Genomic DNA, 22,082 nt, shown 5'->3' with positions numbered 1-22,082 from the left:
GAAAACTTGCTAAGCAGTCTTAAGGGGAGATGAGAAAGAAGAGAATTAAATTATATATATTTTAAAACGCTTTGTAAGGTAAACATATAACTAAGTATAGTGAATCTTTTAAAGTTTGTTCAACAACAGATTTCTAGATGACATTTTACTTTATTATTGAATTTTGAAACTGTTTATAGATGCATGTTTCTATAGATATGAAGCATATATCATATGTGTCAATCTTCCCTTTTTTGGCGGGAAATTCCCTTATTCCAGTGCCGTTTCCCACTGCTATCCCGGATTGTTAGATATCCCGTAGCCTGTCCCCGGGACAGGTGAGGCTGCTGATCCTTTATTTTTAGCTGCTGATCCTTTATTTTCAAATCTGAGAGTTGACAGCTATGGCATATATGAATCTTTTACTCCTTAGTATTTCTTGGCTCCCTCGGCCAGTAAAGCGAGATGAGTGCCGCAACCCCAGAGTAGTTCACGACTGGACTTAATGGTCAGGGACGGGGTCCTTTTTACCTTTTTATTTCTGCATTAAGGTATTTTATGACCTCTAGTGGTGGTATGTGGGAAATGCTAAATAGTTTGATTAATAGGTCAGTAGTGATACTGACAAGCGTCTTTTATTTTTCTTTCAAAAATTTATGCAATAACATGACTGCCAGAGTGAGAGTGGACATTTCTGGTTCTTCTTCTTTCTTTTTAAAATAAATGTTATTAATTTAGATTTTCAAGATAGCCTACAAAAGAGAACCACAAAACAAATATAAAACAGATTAAAAACATCAGAAACAAAAGCAATTATTGCAGCAACAATAAAAATACAAAAAGCAGTACATATAAAATCAGTTAAATTAATTATTTAGATTTAAGGGTGGAGCTGCATGTTTAAACGAGGGGTGATCTAGCAGAGACGTCAATGGTGAAGGCCTAAGAGCCAATCCTGAGTTCCAATTCTGCCACACCATCAACTTTACTTTTTAAAAATGGGTTGCCCACCTTTTCTTGTTCCGTGTGAGGCATGAGCATGAGCTGATGGTCTTGTGTGGGCACTTTCTACCTGTACCCATTTCTGGTTCCTTGACAGACACAATTCCAATTAATTGGGGGCGGATTAAACACTGGTGTCCTCTGGCTGCATTACTCTTGAACATCTATTCTGTGGTTTATAATTTTTTTCTGCCCTCAACTGGTCATCTTCTTTCTTAGAAGACTCTTGTGGAAAGAACAAAGTCTACTGTTTGTAGAACCATAGGTATTATGCTAAACAATGTCATTATTATAATAATGAGAACTACAATGAGAATTATAGGAATTATGGAGCTTTGTTGATTGAATAAAAGATGAATTGGTGCATTATGGTTCCATGAAGTTGCCTTGTCCCAAGTGAGATCATTGGTCCGCCCAAGTCAGCTCTGTCTGCACTGACTGGTGGTGGTGATGCAGAATCCCAGGCAAATGTCTTTTCCAGCCAGAGAATGAACCTGGGCTAGTCTTACTCCAGAGCAGGTGTTCTGCCATTGAGCTATGACTCTTCCCCCTTGCCTTAAGGCAATGAAGTGGTATAATGGTTTTATTTATTTATTGCACTTCTGAGTCACCCCATAATAGAGGTTTTTGGGGGGACATGCAGTTCAAAGAAATAAAAACAGTTATAAAACATAATCAAACAAATCAGTCAAGTATAACAATTCCAGAACAGTGCCAAAATCAATAAAAACCATGGACAAAACACAAGAATCATAACCACAGCGACTGAGATAATTAATATAAGTACAGTCATACCTCGGGATAAATACACTTCAGGATAAGTATTTTCAGATTGCACTCCGTGGTGACTCAGAAGTAATGGAGCGCGTTATTTCCGGGTTTCGCCACTCGCGCATGCACAGACGGTCAAAATGATGTCACGCGCATGCACAGAAGCGGCGAATTGCAACACGCCCGCACGCGCAGACAAACAGTCACGTCTTATGTTCTATTCAGGATGCAAACGGAGCTCCAGAACGGATCCCGTTCGCATTCCAAGGTACCACTGTACCACTGTTTAAAAAGTATCATAAAAAACTGGTAGGATGCCTGGTGTTTAGAAGATAAGCATCTCTAGGGAGTGTTTTCCATAGCTGCTGTGGGGCAGGGGGCTGCTGAAATGGCTTTCTACCTTGGGTCCACCCAGGGGTGGAGGAAGGGGGTTGCGGTGCGGGTGGGCTGCCCTGGCTGCACTGAGGGGGGGGGGTGATAAAATGCCGGGCAGCACTCACCGTGGGGCCTGCAGTGCTCCCAAGCCACACGACTCTCCTGGGAGTGACATGGTGGCTTAGGCACCCGCAGACTCTGCGCTGCCCAAACGGTCTGCCCACTGCCTCAACCTCAGCCTTAGCTGTAGGAAGGCTGAGTGGGAGAAGGCAGGCAGACTCCTCAGAGGCCCTGCGGAACATCCTGCCCCGGTTCGCCCCACCCCCACAGGCAGCTGACTCCACCCCTGGGTGCAGGGCATGCACACCGCCCCAGGCACCTGATTGGCTTGCTCTGTCGCTGGGTCCACCCTCCACTTCAGAATAAGGGGGCTCTTAGGGAGTGGGACCACCACTTCATGTTATTTTTCAGGGCAGGAATGATGACATCAGCTGCTGGAACACCAGGGTAATTGGCAAGCTTTCTATGCACTGGCAAGTGAATGAGGTGATATTAAGGCCTTCAAGTTTGGTTTTTGACAGATTAGCATAGAATAAATCAGAAAATAATAACAAAGCAGAGGTTGAATACTACCTTTCCTTTCTTTGAGGAGGCTCCTACTTTATACTAGCTTTAAATAGTGGTACTTCTTTGGGAAGAATATTTGCATTTCTAAATAACAGCTTAACATTTCAGCTGGCTGAAGATCTGTTAAGTTAAACTAGTGTCTTGCAAGTTGAAATGATGCAGTCAGAAGTAAGCACAGCTGGATTCAGCAGAGCTTGATCCCAGGAAGCAATGCATATGATTGCACTCATGACAATCCAAGTAAATTAGGCATTAACACTGTGTACTACCACTCTTTGGTGTGTATGGGCATAATAATGTATTAGTAAAGCTGCCTGAAGTTTCGTTTCTCATTGGGGAGGGATCTTCATTGAATCTGCAGGGATTTTCATTTCCATCTGCAGGACTCTATGCCATATTCCATACTGTTGGAGAGGGTCTGCTAATCCTCTTGGACAGATATTTTGGAGGAGGGGTCTGCAGCAGGAGGGGGGTACTGGCAAAAACCACCTCCCTTTCTCTTATGTCAGGAGTCATGTCTGTGAGTGGAGCAGCAGCACTCTTAGGAGCCTTCTGTGTAACTGGAGCTTTCTCTAAATGGGCCTTTCCTAAGGAATCTTCTTCCTCAAGATGTACAGCAAGCAGGGCATAGGAATGTTTAGAAGGCTTTTAAAATCATGCTTGTTTCTCCAGGCTTTTGGGTGTCAATCAGGAAATTTTATTGGTACTGTGTTCTTTAATCAAGATTTATGGTGACATATATGCATATTAATTTTATTATTTTGTTTAATATTGTCTATATGGGTGTTTTATGAACTGCTTTTAGGGCTCACTTAATTTATTTACAAATATCATGCTTACACAGAGCATTGTGTGCATAACTTGATTTTGATACATCAAAAGAATTTGTTGATTCTTCTCTTCTGATGCTGGGAAGCTGGTGCTCTCTGTGCTCTGGTGTGTTTAATTTGAAAGATACGCTTTCTTCTTGTGCTTTCTTGCAGGTACAGGAGAAAGCGGAAAGAGTACATTTATTAAGCAGATGAGGATTATTCACGGATCAGGCTATACGGAAGAAGACCGGAAAGGCTTCACAAAATTGATTTATCAAAACATATTTTCCGCTATGCAAACTATGATCAGAGCTATGGATACTTTACAAATTCCATACTCATCTGAGCATAATAAGGTACAAAACTCTTCTTTATTGGTGTCAATAACACAGGAAATACAGCAGTTGAAATTCCCAAAATAACAGTTCATTGAATGTACTTTCCCACCTCTTATGCTCTTAGTTTTAAACCTTGGCCAGAGAATCTAGCATATGCCGTCTCTTCTCTCCCCAGTCTTTCCCATAGTCTTTGTGCCCGCTAACACAATGCAAATATACACGTGACTTCAGGAAAGAAGTGTGTCTTTGGCACATGACAAAAAAGCAACACAATTAAGTTGCCACATGTCCGGGTTTTCCTGGACATGTCCTCTTTTGGGGGGTCAATATGGCCATCCGGGCGGAATAATGTCACCTTTTTCAGGAAATGTCCAGGGTTTTTTAGGGGGTGGCTTGTTGAGGGTTGGAATGCGGCACTTCCTGTGCCCTGGAAGCAGAAGCATTGTGTGGAGTAGTTGCTTTGGCTGCAAGAGAGCGTGCAGAGGAGCCACCGGAAGGAGGAAAGCCATTGGAGGAGAGCCATCAGGCAGCGTAGGCTTAGGATGGCAGTGGCTGACGCGTATAGAGCTTCTCTCAGCCCAGGCCACCAACGCAGGAAGCTGGGTACACAGTGCCAGAGCCTAGAAGGGCAGGGCAGGCAGAAGGGTGTGTGTGCCACTCGGCTGCCCCAGTGGTGCTGCCCACAGCTGGTGCCCACCCCGCATCCTCCGGGGTGTGGACGGCTCTTCCAGTGGTGGCTGCCCATTGACATGTGGGGAGCTCCCAGACTCATGTGGGTGGCAAGCACCGCCCGGTGTTGACTCGGCTGGTGGGTGGGAGTGCTGAGACATCGCCACTGCCAGCCTGAGCTGGGGAAAGAGGCGTGCAGCACTGGCAGCAATACTGGTGGAGGCGACAGAGTGCAGAGGAGACTGAACATGGCAGTGCCCACTATTACTCTTTTTATTTCTCTATTATTTTTATTTTACTATTACTCTCTTTCTTTCTTTCTTTCTTTCTTTCTTTCTTTCTTTCTTTCTTTCTTTCTTTCTTTCTCCCCCCCCCCACCTCAACTCGCCTACAAATGTGTCATCTTTTTTGCTTTTTGAAATATGGCAACCCTATGCCACATCCACCTCTTTGAAGATGGAATTCCGCAGACTAGGGGTGGCCAGAGAGAATGCCCTTTCCCAGGCCACCACTCCAAGCTTCCAAGGGTGATAGAACTATCAAGAGTCGCCTCTCTGCCAATCTTATCACATGAGAGAGTTTGAAATCATGAAACAAATTGTCTGGCATCTGTAAGGTGTCGTTGAATGATAGCGTGGGTTGAACTAGCTTGTGAAGTCCAAGGATGCTGAGAACAGAGTAACACTTTTTTTGTTTTTTGTTTTGTTCTTATGGCTCTCATAATTTCATATTTTTACTTGTAGCATATTTAGGGATATGTAATTCAATTATTACAGTTTAGTGGGATTTACTCCCAGGTAAGTGACTACACAATTGCAACCTAATCTGCATTAGGTTGACAGTAAGGGTTGTTTGACAGTGGAACAACCCTCTGGGGTTTGTGGACTCTTCTTCCTTGAAGGTTTTTAAGCAGAGGTTGGATGGCTGTCTGTCATAGATGTTTTAGCTGAGATTCCTGCATTTCAGGGGGTTGGACTAGATGAACTCTACAATTCTATGTTGTTGAGACATAGAAATTTACCAGAATACATCTGATAATACAAAGCACAGGGAAAATGTTGATCAATCTGAACAAATAATAGTAAGTGAATGAAAATTGTTGTGGTGGCAGTAATGCTCCCTGTGAGACACATTCCAGAATTCCACAACCCTTTCCAGATGGTGGATAATTTCACAATAAATATTAAAACATCCAGAAAAACATTTCAGTTAAAGTGGGCTCAAATTGCAACAAATGAAATGACACCAGTATATTATTCAACAGCATAATTGCATGCCCCTCCCCACACAATTCCAAATTCTGCATCTTTGTACTGAAACATAATACTTGTGCCAAAAGTATGTATGGCAAATACATATCTGTGATTGTTACTTACAAAGTGGTATGGTTGGAATGTAAAGTTAAGATGGATTCTCAAGTTAAGCTGATTTAGATATAGGTATGCAAATCAGCAGACTAGGATTTAAGGCAGAGGTGAGAATTTTGGGGAGAATTTCCCGCCTTCCCTCCAATCCATGCCATGATTGTCTCCCTTCCCTCCTGTTTTTGAGCAAATGGTGGTTTGCATTTGCCCTACAAATCAGAATTATATGCCAGAATTTATGAGGTCTTTCTTGAGACCTCTTTGCATGCAAACGTGAAGTGCTACCTGTGTTTATCCGCTAAGAGGCATCACACCTTGTGCCTGTTGAAAATGCAATGTGGCTCTCAAGCAGAGGGTGAATGCAATTAAATCACATTAAAGGCCCATCTAGGAATATGAATTCTGTCCTGTGTGCTTGGTTGTTGTTTTTATAAAAAGAAGTCAGTGAGTGCTGTACGATAGACAGGCACTGGAACTAAGAAGTTGGTTAAGGAAATAAATAATATTTGCCATTGGGTAGTTTCACTTTGAAAACCACTCAAATATACCAGTAATTGTCAAACTAGAACAAGTAAAGGGGCTTTGGATATTTTTATTTTTACAAATCCCACCATAAATAGCTTCCAAACATACTGATGTGGTTCACATTGAATTCAATCAATTGTATGCAGGGCCAGATTTAGGTTTGATGAAGCCCTGAGCTACTGAAGGTAATGGGGCCCTTTATATGTTCAGCTGCCATTTGTCAACAACAAATTGTTGCTGTTTTTTGTGTTGAATATATGCTATATGGTAATTTATGGACCTAATAGGTATCTAAAGCCATTTGCACATAACAAAATAGTATTTTATCAAAGTAATTTTTGAACTTATCTTATATTTTGGAAATGTACATCCAGGTTTTTCCCCCTTTAAATATTTTGAGGGCTCCCAAGAGAGTGGAGCCCTAAGCTATAGCTTATTTAGCTTATACGTGAATCTGGCACTGATTGTATAGCTAAATAATAAAAGTGGAGTGACTTCTTCCAAGGTTCACTTGATACAAACTAAAAACAAATTAAACAACTGACTTTGGAAAAAGGGACTGCTAAGACTTCTTTGATAATGAATAAATACTAGGTGCATCTGGTTTTAGATTGTTTTCTTTGAGAAAGTAGAATCTTAAGTGGAGAATGTTCTGCCAGAACGCTTCAAGACATTTAGGCCAGTGCCCTAGGGTATCCCTATTCATTAGAATGGAAGACTGGGTTACTTAGGGACTTAAACATGTACAAAAGGAAGGAGCCCTGCATGTTCTTTTTTAAGGAAAAGAGTAAAGTGGAGACATGTTCACATTTGTTTAAGTTTTTGTACAAAAAATATATATATGAATTAAATAATCACAGCAGACAAAATTCATGCTTGCATGTACAAAGCAGAAATTTTGGGAAAACAGTGAAAAAGCAGGCAAGATCTTGGCCAGTCGTTTAAAATGAAGGACAGGGCAATGGGTCCCAGTATTAAATAATTTCACGAAGGTTTTCTTGGCTTACAAAAGTACATGCATTGTCTCTTTTTTCATGTTGTGGAGACTTTTCTACAGATCGGTTACATTTGATATGAGACATTAGTGTTGTATACAGTATAAGATTGGGGAAGAAGTGAAGGGGGTGGGGGTGGGATGGTGAAACTTATATTCTTTTCTATAGTGTACGTGTGGGGTTTTGTGTCAGCATCAACTGGGTAGCTTCTCTTTCTATTCGCTTATTATATTTCCTTGGCATTGAGAGGGATTGGGGGGCCCAGGGTGTGGTTGGTTGTCTGTGTTTGGCTGCAGTGAGGTTTGTTCGCATTTGTGAAGGGGGTGATTGTTGGGTCAAGTTAGCCATATTGATTTGTATGCTGTCAGTGGATTCTTCTTGTTGTCTTGTTGGGCTGTGTATGTGATAAAGGGGAGCCATACTGGGACGAAGGTGTCCTATTTGTCACTATGTTCGTTTCAGTCTGTTGGTTAGCTTTTCCAGTAAGGTTGTTTCCCATATGATATGGTACCACTGGTCCACTCCTGACAGGTCTCTCCAGTGTCTGGCTATGATGCTTCTGGCTGCTGCAAGTAGGTGGGTTATAAGCTCTTTATAATGTGAGTGGGCATTATCATCTTGGAAAATGTTCAAAAGCAGCAGTTCTGGGTGAGTTCTAATACCTGTTTGGTTATTTTGCATATTTCTTGTATGATTGATGTCCAGAAGAGTTGGATTTTGGGACACTCCCATCACAGCCTCTCCAGGATTTTGATGAGTCAGGAAATATATGGAATATGATGGCTAGTAAAAATAAACATGATCAATTTTCTCACAATAAATTGACCCTATGGGGAAATCCAACTTTAAAAATTGGGTGGGAAATGGTAGTATGGAAAAATTGGATGGATGCAGGTATGTTATCTATAGATAAATTAATAGATGAGAACAATGATTTTTTTTTTTTACATATGCTACCTTAAAATTAAAGTATCGCAGTGGCAGTTTTTACAATTACAGCATTTGCTAACATCTGCATTTCGGCCTGAAGCTTTTAAAGCATCCAAGACAACGAAGATACCTGAACGCTTGACTGAATCCTTTGAGGCTTTTACTTTATATAGATATCTAGTATCTATTAATCAATTTGACATACAGACTTTTAGAAGTGAATGGAATAAATAATTAATAAGCCCCATCTTAGTTAATCAATGGGATCATGTTTTAGCCTCAGTTTCTAATGTGTCAATAGACCAGGCATAGGCAAACTCGGCCCTCCAGATGTTTTGAGACTACAACTCCCATCATCCCTAGCTAACAGGACCAGTGGTCAGGGATGATGGAAATTGTAGTCTCAAAACATCTGGAGGGCCAAGTTTCCCTATGCCTGCATTAGGCTATAATCTCCAACTTTTTGTTGTTGACTTTCTGTATGGTCTCAAAATACACTGAAACCCTAAAGCTTTTGCATAGAAAGGCCGGCCGGTGTAATGAGAGCCACAGTTGTAGAGCTGTTAAAATATAAATTGCATGCTCCCAGTGTAGTTGGAACCTTTGCAACTTTTGTGTGAGCACAGCTCTCTACTTGCAGGCTGGCTGGCAATTTTTCTCTCTACTTGCAGGCTGGCTGGCAATTTTGACGGATTAGCGGTTTAGCGCTATTAGCGGCTTTTAGCGGCTTATCTGCTGATCGGATCAGCTGATAAGCGGCTTAGCGGCTTAGAAAAAGGGGGGGAGGAAAAAAAACCAGCAGGAACTCGCAAGACATTGTCGTCTTGTGAAGCAAGCCCATAGGAAATTCGTTTTGCGAAGCACCTCCAAAACGGAAAACTCTTTCGTCTAGCGAGTTTTCCGTCTTGCGAGGCATTCGTCTTGCGGGGCACCACTGTATTTGTAAAGGGCATAAAAAGTAGGAAATATATTATTTGAATCCTAAGAAGCATTACGACTGTATGACCAAAGGGAAAATGAGCATCCCTTCCAATAAAAGCAAATTGTTTATCAAAAGTAGAACTTCCATGTTCAGCGATTGACCTGAGGTCAGGTTTTGAATTGGATTTATTTGGTCACAGGATCATTAAAAGACCCTCTTTGAGGATTTTTGACACATCACCCCCTTCTTGGTTCTGTGCAAACCCTTTCAAGGAGTTCTGACGTGGAAATTTGCTCCTAAGCTTCAGCATGATTCCTTCCAATTTTATTTTTGTTTCAATGATAATTTTCTAGTCATTTTAGCTCCCAAGCAGGGGAGCCCAAACTTTTTTCAAAGAGGGCCAGATTTGATGAAGTGAACTTTAACCCCAAAGCTTTTTTCCCATTTTACCCCAGGACATATACTGCCACGGGGGCCAGATTAAATCTGTGCAGGCGTGACTTTCGGTGTCTGGGCATGCGCAGGAACGATTTCCAGCATCACACTGTGCCAGTCCGGCCCATGGACAATCTCCATGGGAGTGATCTGGCCAATGGCCGGTGAACTTTGCTGACCCCTGCAGTCTGGAAGCTTCACCCAGGGCTCTTTTAAGGCAACCCAATGAGTTTTTTTGTTCTGCAGTATCCAGAGCTATATGTTGCTAAAATGGTTAGTGCAACATGTGGAGAGAGAATAGCAACAATGGCATTCAGTTCCCTACAAGATAATGGTGCAGATGGAAGTTGTTAGAGGATGGAAATGCAATGTAAAGGAGAGCAAGATCTTTGTTCTAAACCTTGCACATGGCAGGAGCAGGGTAGGGGTGAAGGAAGGCCATGATTTAATGAAGCCTGGAATGATGGTCCAAACCAGACCATTATTTCTGAAAAGAAGCATCAATCTTTCACTAGGGATTCTGTGTGTGCTGTTCTTGGCTTGTGGTAGCAGAAATAAATCAAATATTTGGAAAAGCAAACATCTAATGTGCTGTTCAAGATTCAGAATGTTTGGAAACTGATAGTCAACTATGTTTGTGCACAGAATATTGCTACTAAAGAGAAGGCACATTGTCAATGATTCAGCATGAAATACTTTCTAGCATTTGGCTTGGGAGGAAGCCTCTATGGTATTTTTCTGCAGTGCTGCAATAAAAAGAACTACAGTGGTACCCCGCAAGACGAATGCCTCGCAAGACGGAAAACCCGCAAGACGAAAGGGTTTTCTGTTTTGGAGGCGCTTCGCAAGACGAATTTCCCTATGGGCTTGCATCGCAAGACGAAAGCCCATAGGGAAATGCTGGCGGTCGGGAGCAAAGACTTTCGCCCACAGCCGGCCTTCAGAAGAGGACCTCTTCTGAAGGCCGGCGGGGGGCAAAAGTCTTTGCTCCCCCCGCCTGCCTTCCCCCCGCCTGCCCCGGGCAATCTTAAAATGCTGGCGGGCGGGAGCAAAGCGTTCGCTGCCGACCCCCAGCATTTTAAAATCTCCAAGGGACAGCAGAGAAGTCTCTGTCCCGGGGAGATTTTAAAATGCTGGGGGTCGGGAGTGTTCGCTGCCGACCCCCAGCATTTTAAAACGCTGTTCCGAAGCGGGGGGCGGGAACATCTGCCCCAGCCGCCCCACTTCGGAACGATGTTCCGAAGGGGGGAGGTGGGGCGGGAACAGCTGCCCCAGCCGCCCCACTTCGGAACGATGTTCCGAAGGGGGGGGGCGGGAACAGCTGCCCCATCCGCCCCACTTCGGAACGATGTTCCGAAGGGGGGAGGTGGGGCGGGAACAGCTGCCCCATCCGCCCCACTTCGGAACGATGTTCCGAAGGGGGGAGGGGGGCGGGAACAGCTGCCCCATCCGCCCCACTTCGGAACGATGTTCCGAAGGGGGGAGGGGGGGCGGGAACAGCTGCCCCAGCCGCGCCACTTCGGAACGATGTTCCGAAGGGGGGAGGTGGGGCGGGAACAGCTGCCCCATCCGCCCCACTTCGGAACGATGTTCCGAAGTGGGGAGGGGGGGCGGGAACAGCTGCCCCATCCGCGCCACTTCGGAACGATGTTCCGAAGGGGGGAGGGGGGGCGGGAACAGCTGCCCCAGCCGCCCCACTTCGGAACGATGTTCCGAAGTGGGGAGGTGGGGCGGGAACAGCTGCCCCAGCCGCCCCACTTCGGAACGATGTTCCGAAGGGGGGAGGTGGGGCGGGAACAGCTGCCCCATCCGCCCCACTTCGGAACGATGTTCCGAAGGGGGGAGGGGGGGCGGGAACAGCTGCCCCATCCGCCCCACTTCGGAACGATGTTCCGAAGGGGGGAGGTGGGGCGGGAACAGCTGCCCCATCCGCCCCACTTCGGAACGATGTTCCGAAGGGGGGAGGGGGGCGGGAACAGCTGCCCCAGCCGCCCCACTTCGGAACGATGTTCCGAAGGGGGGAGGTGGGGCGGGAACAGCTGCCCCAGCCGCCCCACTTCGGAACGATGTTCCGAAGGGGGGAGGGGGGGCGGGAACATCTGCCCCATCCGCCCCACTTCGGAACGATGTTCCGAAGGGGGGAGGGGGGGCGGGAACAGCTGCCCCATCCGCCCCACTTCGGAACGATGTTCCGAAGAGGGGAGGTGGGGCGGGAACAGCTGCCCCATCCGCCCCACTTCGGAACGCTGTTCCGAAGTGGGGAGGTGGGGCGGGAACAGCTGCCCCAGCCGCCCCACTTCGGAACGATGTTCCGAAGGGGGGAGGGGGGCGGGAACAGCTGCCCCAGCTGCCGGGCTTCGTAGCGCTGCTGCGAAGCCGGGCGGGGGGGTGGGAACACCTTCTGAAGGCGGGCAGGGGGCAAAAGTCTTTGCTCCCCCCTGCCTGCCTTCCCAGGGGCTTTTAAATCGCCCCGGACAGCGGAGAAGTCCTCCGCTGTCCGGGGCGATTTTAAAATGCCGCCCGCCAGCATTTTAAGATCGCCCGGACAGCGGAGAAGTCCTCCGCTGTCCCAAGGTTTTTTAAAATGCTGGGGGTGGTAAGAAAAGCCCTTGTCCCCCCCCCCAGCCTTCAGAAGAGGTCCGGGGACAGACTGTCCCCGGACCTGGTCTGAAGGTGGTTTCCCTAGGAACGCATTAATTGATTTTCAATGCATTCCTATGGGAAACCGTGCATCGCAAGACGAAAAACCCGCAAGACGAAGAGAATTGCGGAACGAATTAATTTCGTCTTGCGAGGCACCACTGTAAATGGCATCCTGGTGGGGTGCCATCGTGGCTGCTGCCCACGCCCCTGGGACGTGCGCCAGCCACGCCCCTGCCTGAGCTTGAAGCTCCACCACTGACCATGTGAAAGACCTCTCAGTTGGAAACATAATCCAGCAAGACTGATCTTTCTTTTTATGTTAGGATTGAAGTAGTTGATAGTTTCCTGGTATGTTACAGCAGAGCTGTAGCTATGGAGGGGCAGGGCTAGTTGGGTTTTTTGCCCCAGGTGCCATTGAGGCTCCAAGTGTGTGTGTTTGTGTGTGTGTGTGTGTACACAAATGCGCATGGGGGTGCCAAACTGGGTTTTTGATCCAGGTGAAATAAAGCCTACTTTCATCCCTGTGTCACAGTGGCCAAAATTAAATACAAAAAAAGCATTGTCCGGGCCATTGTCCCACTGCAGAATTATTTACTTGTCATTGCTGTCCATTTTCTAAGCTTGCACAGTTATAGAGTACGTACATACTGATATATCTATGTACAAGACCCAGTGTATATTTTTCCCCCTGCTGCAAGGTGAGCACATCTTCCCCTGACCAAAAGTGAGCGCAGTTCCCCAGCACACCTTCCCATCAAGCTATGTACATCTGTATGTAACCTAATTCAGAAGTGTTTAAAAATAAATAAAACATCCAAATAATGAGGTAGGAACAGTAATGTTATTTATGCATCACAGAAACAACAGAAGAGTTCATTGTTCCCCATTGATTCAGTCATATACAGTGTGCAGGGTATTTTTGTTTCACTCACCCTCACAACAACCCCCCCTTCCCCAAGTGGTTCTAGGTCAAAGTTAGTGCATGAAGGATTAACCTGGCATTTGGGACTGTTGGTTGTGCTTTGAATGCCCAGCAGTGTCTAATTTTGCAGTTCCATGTTGACTAAATTGATTATAAATCCCTAACTACCCCCCTCCCCCCTCATGCAGGAGGCTGGCCAGATAATTGAAGAGCTGAATGTAGACTCAGTAACAACACTGGAGAGAGAACTTGTGGAAGCCGTTAAGAGGCTGTGGGAGGATCCAGGAATCCAAGCATGCTATGATAGGCGAAGAGAATACCAGTTGTCGGACTCGGCTAAATAGTATGTATCTTACAGTAATAGATCTCTGGTCTGAAATGTTTAGGTTTGGTAAATATTAGGATTTAACTAGAATTTATATGAAGTGCTATTTTTCAAGAAAAAGAGGTCCCAGAACTCACTATGAGCACCTCCCTTGTTTTCTTATAATGGCAACGGTGCCCTCCTGAGTTCCAGCTGGAAAAAAGCCCTACTTGTATGTATGCTGGGATATAAGACAGTCTCAATGGATATTAGAAAGGGGGTTATGCAAAGGGGTTGAGGTGTTTAAGTAGTGTTTGTGTAAAGACTTGTGTCATACTTTGAAAATGTAATCAAGATCCATGTGTACTGGAATGTGTGGACCCACTTCTGAGCATCAGCAGTTAGCATTTGAAGAGCTAATTAACCTAGGTAAATGTCCTAAGTGTGTACCAGTCTTTAATCCTAGTCAGTCAACAAGTGGGAACTCAGGGGAACTCCTTTGTTAGGTGACACCTGGGGGGGCTAATCATTAGTACTCCAAAGCACCAAAAGAACTGACCATTAGCATGCAACTGAATAAGGAACAGCAGAATTAGTAGGAGAGATGCCTTGGAGTGGAGGGCTACACTCCAAGCCCCTCTTGAGATGACCAGGTTAGTAAGAGCTGGAATCGCTCCATGCAGAGTGAAGGTGTAAATATGTGAATAAATCATATTTCTTTGTGTCTTCAGTTCTCCAAAGGAGCACAGACCCAGGGTGAGTGTCTCCAGGCCCCTGCAATCTTGCTACCATTCAGCACTTTTGCCAGATTGTATTATTATGATGGGTTGTACTGCCAACTCTCCCCCTGCCCCAATTTGTAACTCAGATTTTGGCATGAAATCACATCTGTCTCTTCATGTAGATGAATTAACAAATAACAGTTTTGTTTTAATATTACTAGTTTTCTTTTCTATGGGTAAGGAAATGATGAGCTGCTATTCTTCTTCCCATACATGCATACATACATACAATCTATTTCTCTTATTATATTAGTAGAAAATTGAGTGGGGTTTTTTTGTTTTGTTTTTTTGCTAAATACAATAGTTTGGTTTTGCTCAAGGTAAGAAGAGTTTATAGTTTCTTAGTGAAGCATGATCCAGATAGCAAAGGAACTGTGAGTAGTAGGGCAGTTCATAAAAAACTTTTTTTTTTTAAAAAAATGCCTGCTCCACTGAATTGAAATTTCAGCCATAGGAAAACGGCAATGTAAACAGCTATTTTCATGGAGGAGGGTCAAGATATTAACTGATATGCATGAAATTTCAGAGATAGCTATATAATCCCTAGTGTAGTAAGATAAGACCTTTGGAGCAGGCATTTTTTTTTAAAAAAAAAAAGTTTTTTATGAACCTCCCTAGGGAGCAAGGGCTAGGATTGGCAAGCAAGACATCTTTGGCTCAGCTGAAGGGGTTAGGCTTGAATAGTCAAGGGTCTGGCAATTGGGGGCTGTGCAGGATAGTGGAGGTCTTAGGATTTAATATGTTAAATAATACTACTTTCTTACAGTGACTAGTCTGGCATTTTTGGTTTCATTGAGTTTAGGGCACCATCATCAGTTCCATCAAACAGATTTTCAGGCCCGGTTATTTTCCTAGTCTCAGAATAGTTTCTAAGCGTCTTAGTTTAAAGCAAATGTTAATTCCCTTGCATTAAGTCTGAAATTGTTGAGTCTTTTATTCTTTTATGCTTTTTTTTTAAAAAAAAAGAATTCTAATAACTAAAGAGAGGAGCTTGGAGACTAAGTTACAATCTTGGTCTGCACTGTCACTCCCCCCCCCCCCCCGCTGGGTTAGGATTTTAGTTTTTATACAATGAAATAGCAGTTGTGTTGGTCTTTACTTAAATGTTTAAACTTACTACAGTGGTGCCTCGCAAGACGAAATTAATCCGTTCCGAGAGTCTCTTCGTCTTGCGGTTTTTTCGTCTTGCGAAGCACGGCTATTAGCGGCTATTAACGGCTTAGCGGCTTTAAGAAAAAGGAAACAAACTCGCAAGAAGTTTCGTCTTGCGAAGCAAGCCCATAGGGAAATTTGTCTTGCGGAACGACTCAAAAAACGGAAAACTCTTTCGTCTTGCGCGTTTTTCGTCTTGCGAGGCATTCGTCTTGCAAGGTACCACTGTACTTTGTAAATGAGGACAATGTGTGGAAAATGTGAATATAAATTGACAAGCTTCTTTTTGATACAGTCAGCTCAAAATTAAATAGCGTAACTGAAAATAGGCCACTATTGTTATTCATACATGGTGGACTGGGGGTGGGGTGGGGTGGGGGGAGCGCTGTGGCTGAAAGTGTCTTGTGTAATGGTAGTTGTGCAATAACAGTAGCACTGAGTTTTGAATCTAGAATGTCCGTGTTCTTTAATCTTTTACCTTGTGTGGTCTATTAGCTCTCATTTATTGGTGAATTAATCTTCTACTTAAATAAATATTTGATTTCAACATGTGTTAATTTGTTTATGACAACATGTAACACTTTGCTAAATAAGCGTGTCTGTATTGGACTTGGAAGTTACCTTTCAGACTTTGACCGTATTGCTGCGCCATCATTTGTGCCAAACGAGCAAGATATTCTCAGAGTGAGAGTGCCAACCACTGGAATTATTGAATATCCTTTTGAGTTGCAAAATGTTACTTTTAGGTAAGTTTGGTTATGCAAATTACTAACCGAGGTAAAGCAGTATTGAGTAGCCAGATACAGCAGCACCAAATATGAACCAAATGGGGAAAGTTCATCCTGGACAAGGCTTGGTTGCCGTTATTATCATCAGACGTAATTAGATTTTGATCTAAACCTTAAGAGTTTGGCGGTTATAAAAAGCCCTTTTGAATGTGGGCTTTTGTGAGCCTCTAAACATGGTTTCTGAGTTTGGTCCTGGAGCGACTTTATCAGCATCTCAGGTTACTGTAAATAGTTTGTTCAGCTATCAGGTCTTCTTCACAGCAAAGTTGAGTTGGGTTTATTTTGTTTGGTTGGTGCCCTGGAAGCTTATTGCACACAGTTACTCCTATTTCTATTTACAGAATGGTAGATGTTGGTGGACAGAGATCAGAAAGAAGGAAATGGATACACTGCTTTGAAAGTGTTACCTCAATAATATTCTTGGTTGCTCTTAGTGAATATGATCAAGTCTTGGCAGAATCCAACAATGAGGTAAAAGAACAGAGTGCTCTAGATTATTTCAATTAGTGCATTTTACTGTGGCAGATTATTTTCTCAATGCATCTCTCCATAGAATGGTCATCCTCTCCTGTTCGATGAACAATACCAATTTTTGTACGTGTATCCTGACGAAATTCTGGAACAGACACACTCTTAGTTTTTCATTCTTGCACATATAGCATCTATTGCATTGTATTTCATATTATTTTATTGCATTTCCTCCAAGGAAGCTCAAAGTGGTGAACATGGTTATCTTTCACCCCATTTACACTTTGTTTGCCGCACTGGAAGAATAGCTAGTGTTATAATTAATTAAACTTGGAACACCTCTGGGTAGAAAATAAGGATAGGTTTTGGGTATGAAATAATTATACTATAATCTGAGCACAGAAATGGGGTGCGCAGGCAGAGTCCCACTCACACAATAGACTTGCCCTGCATTTCCTTCCCCCATTCACCCCCAAAATGTGCTCTTGAGGGCCCCCCAAACCCCTGGGGCATTGTGTAAGCAGTGGTATGAAGGTGAAGTTCTGTTACACAAGCAGAAATCAGTGTTGGATACAGCCCAGCACCCACTAATTTCTTTAAGACTACTTTGCTAACATTTCATACTTTTCTTGCAGAATCGGTTGGAAGAAAGCAAGGCTTTGTTTCAAACAATAATCACATACCCTTGGTTTCTGAACTCCTCAGTCATCTTGTTCTTAAATAAAAAAGACCTTTTAGAAGAGAAGATTATGCATTCCCATTTAAGCACCTATTTTCCAGAGTTCACAGGTAAACCAGTTGTGGTTTACATCTGATAAGCAATTATTGTAGCTGCTTTGTCAGTTCACTAATGACCAGCACTTTAATGTGAAGTGTTAGCTACCCCAGGTGTTGGCTACACTATAACAGACAACATTTACCGTATTTTTCGCTCTATAGGACGCACTTTTCCCCCTCCAAAAATTAAGGGGAAATGTGTGTGCGTCTTATGGAGCAAATGCAGGCTCCATGGCTTCGGCGAAAGCAACGCGAAGCCTCCGAAGCGCAGAGGGAGCGCTCCTGCCGTGCTCTGGAGGCTTTGCATTGCTTTCACTGAAGCCTGGAGAGTGAGAGAGGTCAGTGCGCACCAATCCCTCTTGCTCTCCTGGCTTCGCTTCACTGGAGAGGCGCTGCGCAGCTTTCCCTCTCTGCGCAGCGCCCTTTCAGCGAAGCAGGAGGAGAAATGGAAGGGGCTCCGTTTCTCTTGCCGCTTTGCTGAAGGGGCGCTGCACAGAGAGGGAGAGAATTTTTTTTTTCTTGTTCTCCCCCTCTAAAACTAGGTGTGTCCTATGGTCGAGTGCGTCCTATAGAGCGAAAAATACGGTACCTATTTTTGCAAGCAAATGATTAAAATTATATGCACATCCATATTCCCAATGTGGGAAGTTAGCATTTGTTACTACACACACGTCCTACTGTCCAAACGGTTGTTACATACCCAAACGTAAGGAATGAGTACCCAAACCTCGCTACACACGCATCACAGATTCTGATATCAAGACAGCCAGACATAGTTGTAGTACTGTAAACAAATGAGCAGCCTTAAACAAGACTTACTTTTTGTGTTTTGCTAGTTCATGGCAACTAAAAACCTTGGTGGGTGGGGGAAAGATCAGACAAATAAGAGAGCATCCTTTCCCTTGCCTTTTGCAAGGTTTCAGTGGGTTTTCCTGGGTTTTTTTTCAAAATTTTGGGGTAAACATTCTGTGATTGGGAACATGGTAGAAATTTTCCCCTAGGAATAATTGGAAATCGTTGACTCATTATGCAGACGCTCACCTAACAAATGATTTCCTGAGAATGCATTGTGTTTGGATAGCAGGACCTGTGTGTATTAGTATATTTGAAAATAGTTAATTGGAATTAATTAACTCTGCATACACTAGTGAAAATAGAAATTTATTTGAAGATTGCAAGGAGTCTCTCTCTCTCTCTGTTTAATGGTGTCATTTTTTGCTTTTGAGCAGGACCAAAGCAAGATGTTAAAGCTGCCAGAGAGTTCATTCTGAAGTTATACCAGGATCAGAATACAGATAAAGAGAAAGTGATTTATTCCCATTTTACATGTGCTACAGACACAGAAAACATTAGATTTGTCTTTGCTGCTGTCAGAGACACAATACTACAGCTGAATCTAAAGGAGTTCAATCTGGTATAAACCACAGGGACCCAGCATTGTATTTAAACTCCATGTATGTATTTGCAGCAATTGTTTGTGTCCCTGTTGACCATAAAATATTTACTTAACAAAAATGGAAATTTAGACATGATACTTACAGATTTTTAATGTATACACTTTCAAAATGTTTTTTTCTTTTCAGTTTTTGATTTGAGGTGCATAATTTTAGTTTTGAGGTGATTAAAGAAAAAATATCTGCCATTTATTTATAGATGCTCCCTGCACCCACTAATTTAATTCATTTGATAATCTTTTAGCCAGAGATGTCTTAGTTACAGAAGATTGGATACTATATTGTCATTTGACTAAGGTACATGACTACGCTGAATGAAAAATAGCCTATATTTATATAATTCTTTAGGTTTTTGAAGCCTCTTTGAAGGACATGGCATACATCTTATTTTCCTTGAAACATGGCAGCTTGTTGTGCAGTTTTTGATTCATAAGTAAAATGCTAGCTGCCAATATGTTTAATATTTGTTGTTTTCTATATACTTTGGGGCAAAGTTATTTTAAAAATAAATAAAAACAAGCTCCCTTCCACCCTTTGCTGGAGCCTATAAAAAGTAACTGCTTCCGTGACTGGAGAAGGGAAGGGTGCACTTGTCTCAACTCCAAAATGTATCAAGGCACCCCTGAATGGCATCTATCATTCAACAGTTCCATTGGGGGAACCATAGCTTTTGGTGGCCATTTTTGGCAAAGGCAGTGAGTGTTCATTTCCCATTTTACTTGCTTTTCCTTTATGTTGGGTTGAAGTTTAATAAATAAATATAGTTAAGACCTACCACTTGTTTGGCATCATTTACACTATTGCTATGTCACCCCTTCATATGAAGTAATGCAGCATAAACTGTTTGAAGAAAGATAACATGTTGAATACCATGTTTGACAGAGCGGTAATTCAATTAGCATCTCTTCACTGTGTGAACATTCCTAAAATTTAAAAATGACGTGAACCAACTCAGTATTTGGGACAGCACATGTATGTGTTTTTCTCTACAGGTCTAGCAGACACAGGGATAGAAATCTAATAAGCACAAACAAAAATAATGTGTAACCAGCCTAGGAGGCATCACACTCTTTATTGTACACATTTAGAAGGCGTGATCTGTATGGTTGGTCTGCAGCTTAAGGGCCACAACTCAAAGTGTCAATGCTCAAGTATGATATGACTGTCAGTTAAACCAATGAATCTGGAAAGAGTTTGTTCATGTTCTTGAGACACAACACAAGTTATATTTTGGCATATCCAGTAACCATTAATTCAATATACATTTTGTATAGCAAGAAATAAAATGTTATGGGGAAGACTGCAATGTATTCCTTTAAGCACCTCAGGTGGTTACATAATGGAGCAAGCAAGACTTTTATATAAATACATACAATTACATTTGGCATGCCATTTACTTTATTTAGCTTTTACAACAAAGCTACAGTTTGAGGAGTTTAAGTACCACCAGCAAATTCAGGAGGGCCAATCTCTTTCACCTCAATCCTCCAAACAGGAGTTTGGAAAGAATATTCTGGAGCAGACATTTACTACATGCATCAAACAAGTCAAATCTGGATTAGGCAATACACTTACATACATTTGCATTCTTTTCCCTTTTATGATGTGATTTCTTCATCTACATGTGCATTTATAGGCATTATTGTATAGCCTAGCAAAATCAAATTAAAAGAAATGTGTATGCAACCCTCCACATACTGAAATCTTGTTGTTTTCATGCAGAACTAAAAAGATCTTATGAATTGTTTTGGGTTTAAATGCTGAAATGGGTTGTATTCCCACGTTAGTCATACTCTGAGCAGACGCACTGAAATTAAGAGACTTGCCTAATTTACGTCCATGAAATTCAGTGGGTCTATTCTAAGAAAAACAGTTGGATGCAACCCAAAGTTAATGAATGTTCTCAATTTTTTAAAATTAATGACAATGCATTCAGCATGAGCATGAAATTTAGATTCCCCTCACTCAAAACAGTTTTTCATTCAAGAGTGTTCCTTAGATTTATATACCATTTCAAAACATGATCTTTAGACGGTTTCGATGACTTTGCTGAAAATTTTATGTATTGAAAGTAAAGATCATGCCATTCAAAGCACTGCTGCAAAGGCACATCCCTGCCTAGGTTATCATTTCAATAATTCATGTTTATCTGTGTACATCTACCCATCATCATGAGGTACCAGAACACCTTGCTAATTTTTTGCATCATATAAAAAGTGAGTGTTAAAAATAATATTACAGTACCACAAACTGTTTATTTGTATTAAAAAAACTAAATAACCTCATGATATATATATTGGTAAATAAAAAGGCTTCTTGAATAAACAGATCAGCAAGATCATTCATAATATAAGAGCATTGCTGGTTAAATCAGTCTTTCCCTGAAGAATTTAACTGAATTTCAGTGAATTACATTATATTAACATGTAATGTGGCAATTATAGCATATTAATTAAAATCCCGATGACAGGAGAAATAAAGCTTAGATGGTGGGGGAACCCTGATTATCACATAAAATCACAAGATTAATCTAGACTTAGTCTTTTTAAATCATGTGACAGAATATGCATGAAAACATCATTTTTACTCCTGATATAAGTAACTCTGTATTATTTATAAATAAAAAGCTCAGTAAGCCACAATTTGGCAGAGGTTCTCAGCTCTAGAACAGTTTAAATGACACTGACCATGGCAGATTTTTTCCTACTCTGGCTATGTAGAAGACATCAACAATCCCCTTCATAGTCTTAGCAATGTCACATGCTAAGCTTCAATCAAAATGTTGAATTTGGCACTCTCTGTTTTGTCCATCTTGGAATCTTGCACAAATGGTCACAATTTTGGATGGTTCTCCCTCACTTCTTCCAGTTTTGAGAGAACCCACTATGAAAATTTGAGAGAAAATTTAGACAATGAAAGTAAGTCAACATATTCATCTAAATATTAATAGCATAGAACATTAGTATATAACTATATAGTCAGTCCACATGTTGGCAAATCCCATTTTCTGGGGCTGCTGCCAGACTCCCAGCTGGGCTATACATGCAT

The 22,082-nt window shown here is 42.5% G+C and overlaps 2 protein-coding genes across 3 annotated transcripts in view; one reads left to right on the top strand and one right to left on the bottom strand.

The window, feature by feature from the left end:
* LOC308597753 (guanine nucleotide-binding protein subunit alpha-14-like) overlaps window positions 1-19,926 on the top strand; it is a 36,464-nt gene extending 16,538 nt beyond the window's left edge. Inside the window, exons 2-7 of the mRNA XM_081213841.1 lie at window positions 3,738-3,922; window positions 13,498-13,652; window positions 16,165-16,293; window positions 16,677-16,806; window positions 17,439-17,592; window positions 18,810-19,926. Of these exons, the coding sequence (XP_081069967.1) occupies window positions 3,738-3,922; window positions 13,498-13,652; window positions 16,165-16,293; window positions 16,677-16,806; window positions 17,439-17,592; window positions 18,810-19,000 (944 nt within the window). The 3' untranslated portion in view covers window positions 19,001-19,926. The remainder of the gene's footprint in view (window positions 1-3,737; window positions 3,923-13,497; window positions 13,653-16,164; window positions 16,294-16,676; window positions 16,807-17,438; window positions 17,593-18,809) is intronic.
* Window positions 19,927-20,071: 145 nt separating this feature from the next.
* VPS13A (vacuolar protein sorting 13 homolog A) overlaps window positions 20,072-22,082 on the bottom strand; it is a 152,910-nt gene continuing 150,899 nt past the window's right edge. For both annotated transcript variants that reach the window (XM_081213486.1, XM_081213487.1), the window contains exon 72: window positions 20,072-21,917. In XM_081213486.1, coding sequence (XP_081069612.1) covers window positions 21,867-21,917 — 51 coding nt within the window. In that variant the 3' untranslated portion in view covers window positions 20,072-21,866. The remainder of the gene's footprint in view (window positions 21,918-22,082) is intronic.

Source organism: Podarcis bocagei (genome assembly GCF_964188305.1).
Source record: "Podarcis bocagei genome assembly, chromosome: 11".
Lineage (NCBI taxonomy): Eukaryota > Metazoa > Chordata > Lepidosauria > Squamata > Lacertidae > Podarcis > Podarcis bocagei.
The sequence above is the reverse complement of the archived record's forward strand: the minus strand, read 5'-3'. Positions and strand labels throughout refer to the sequence as shown.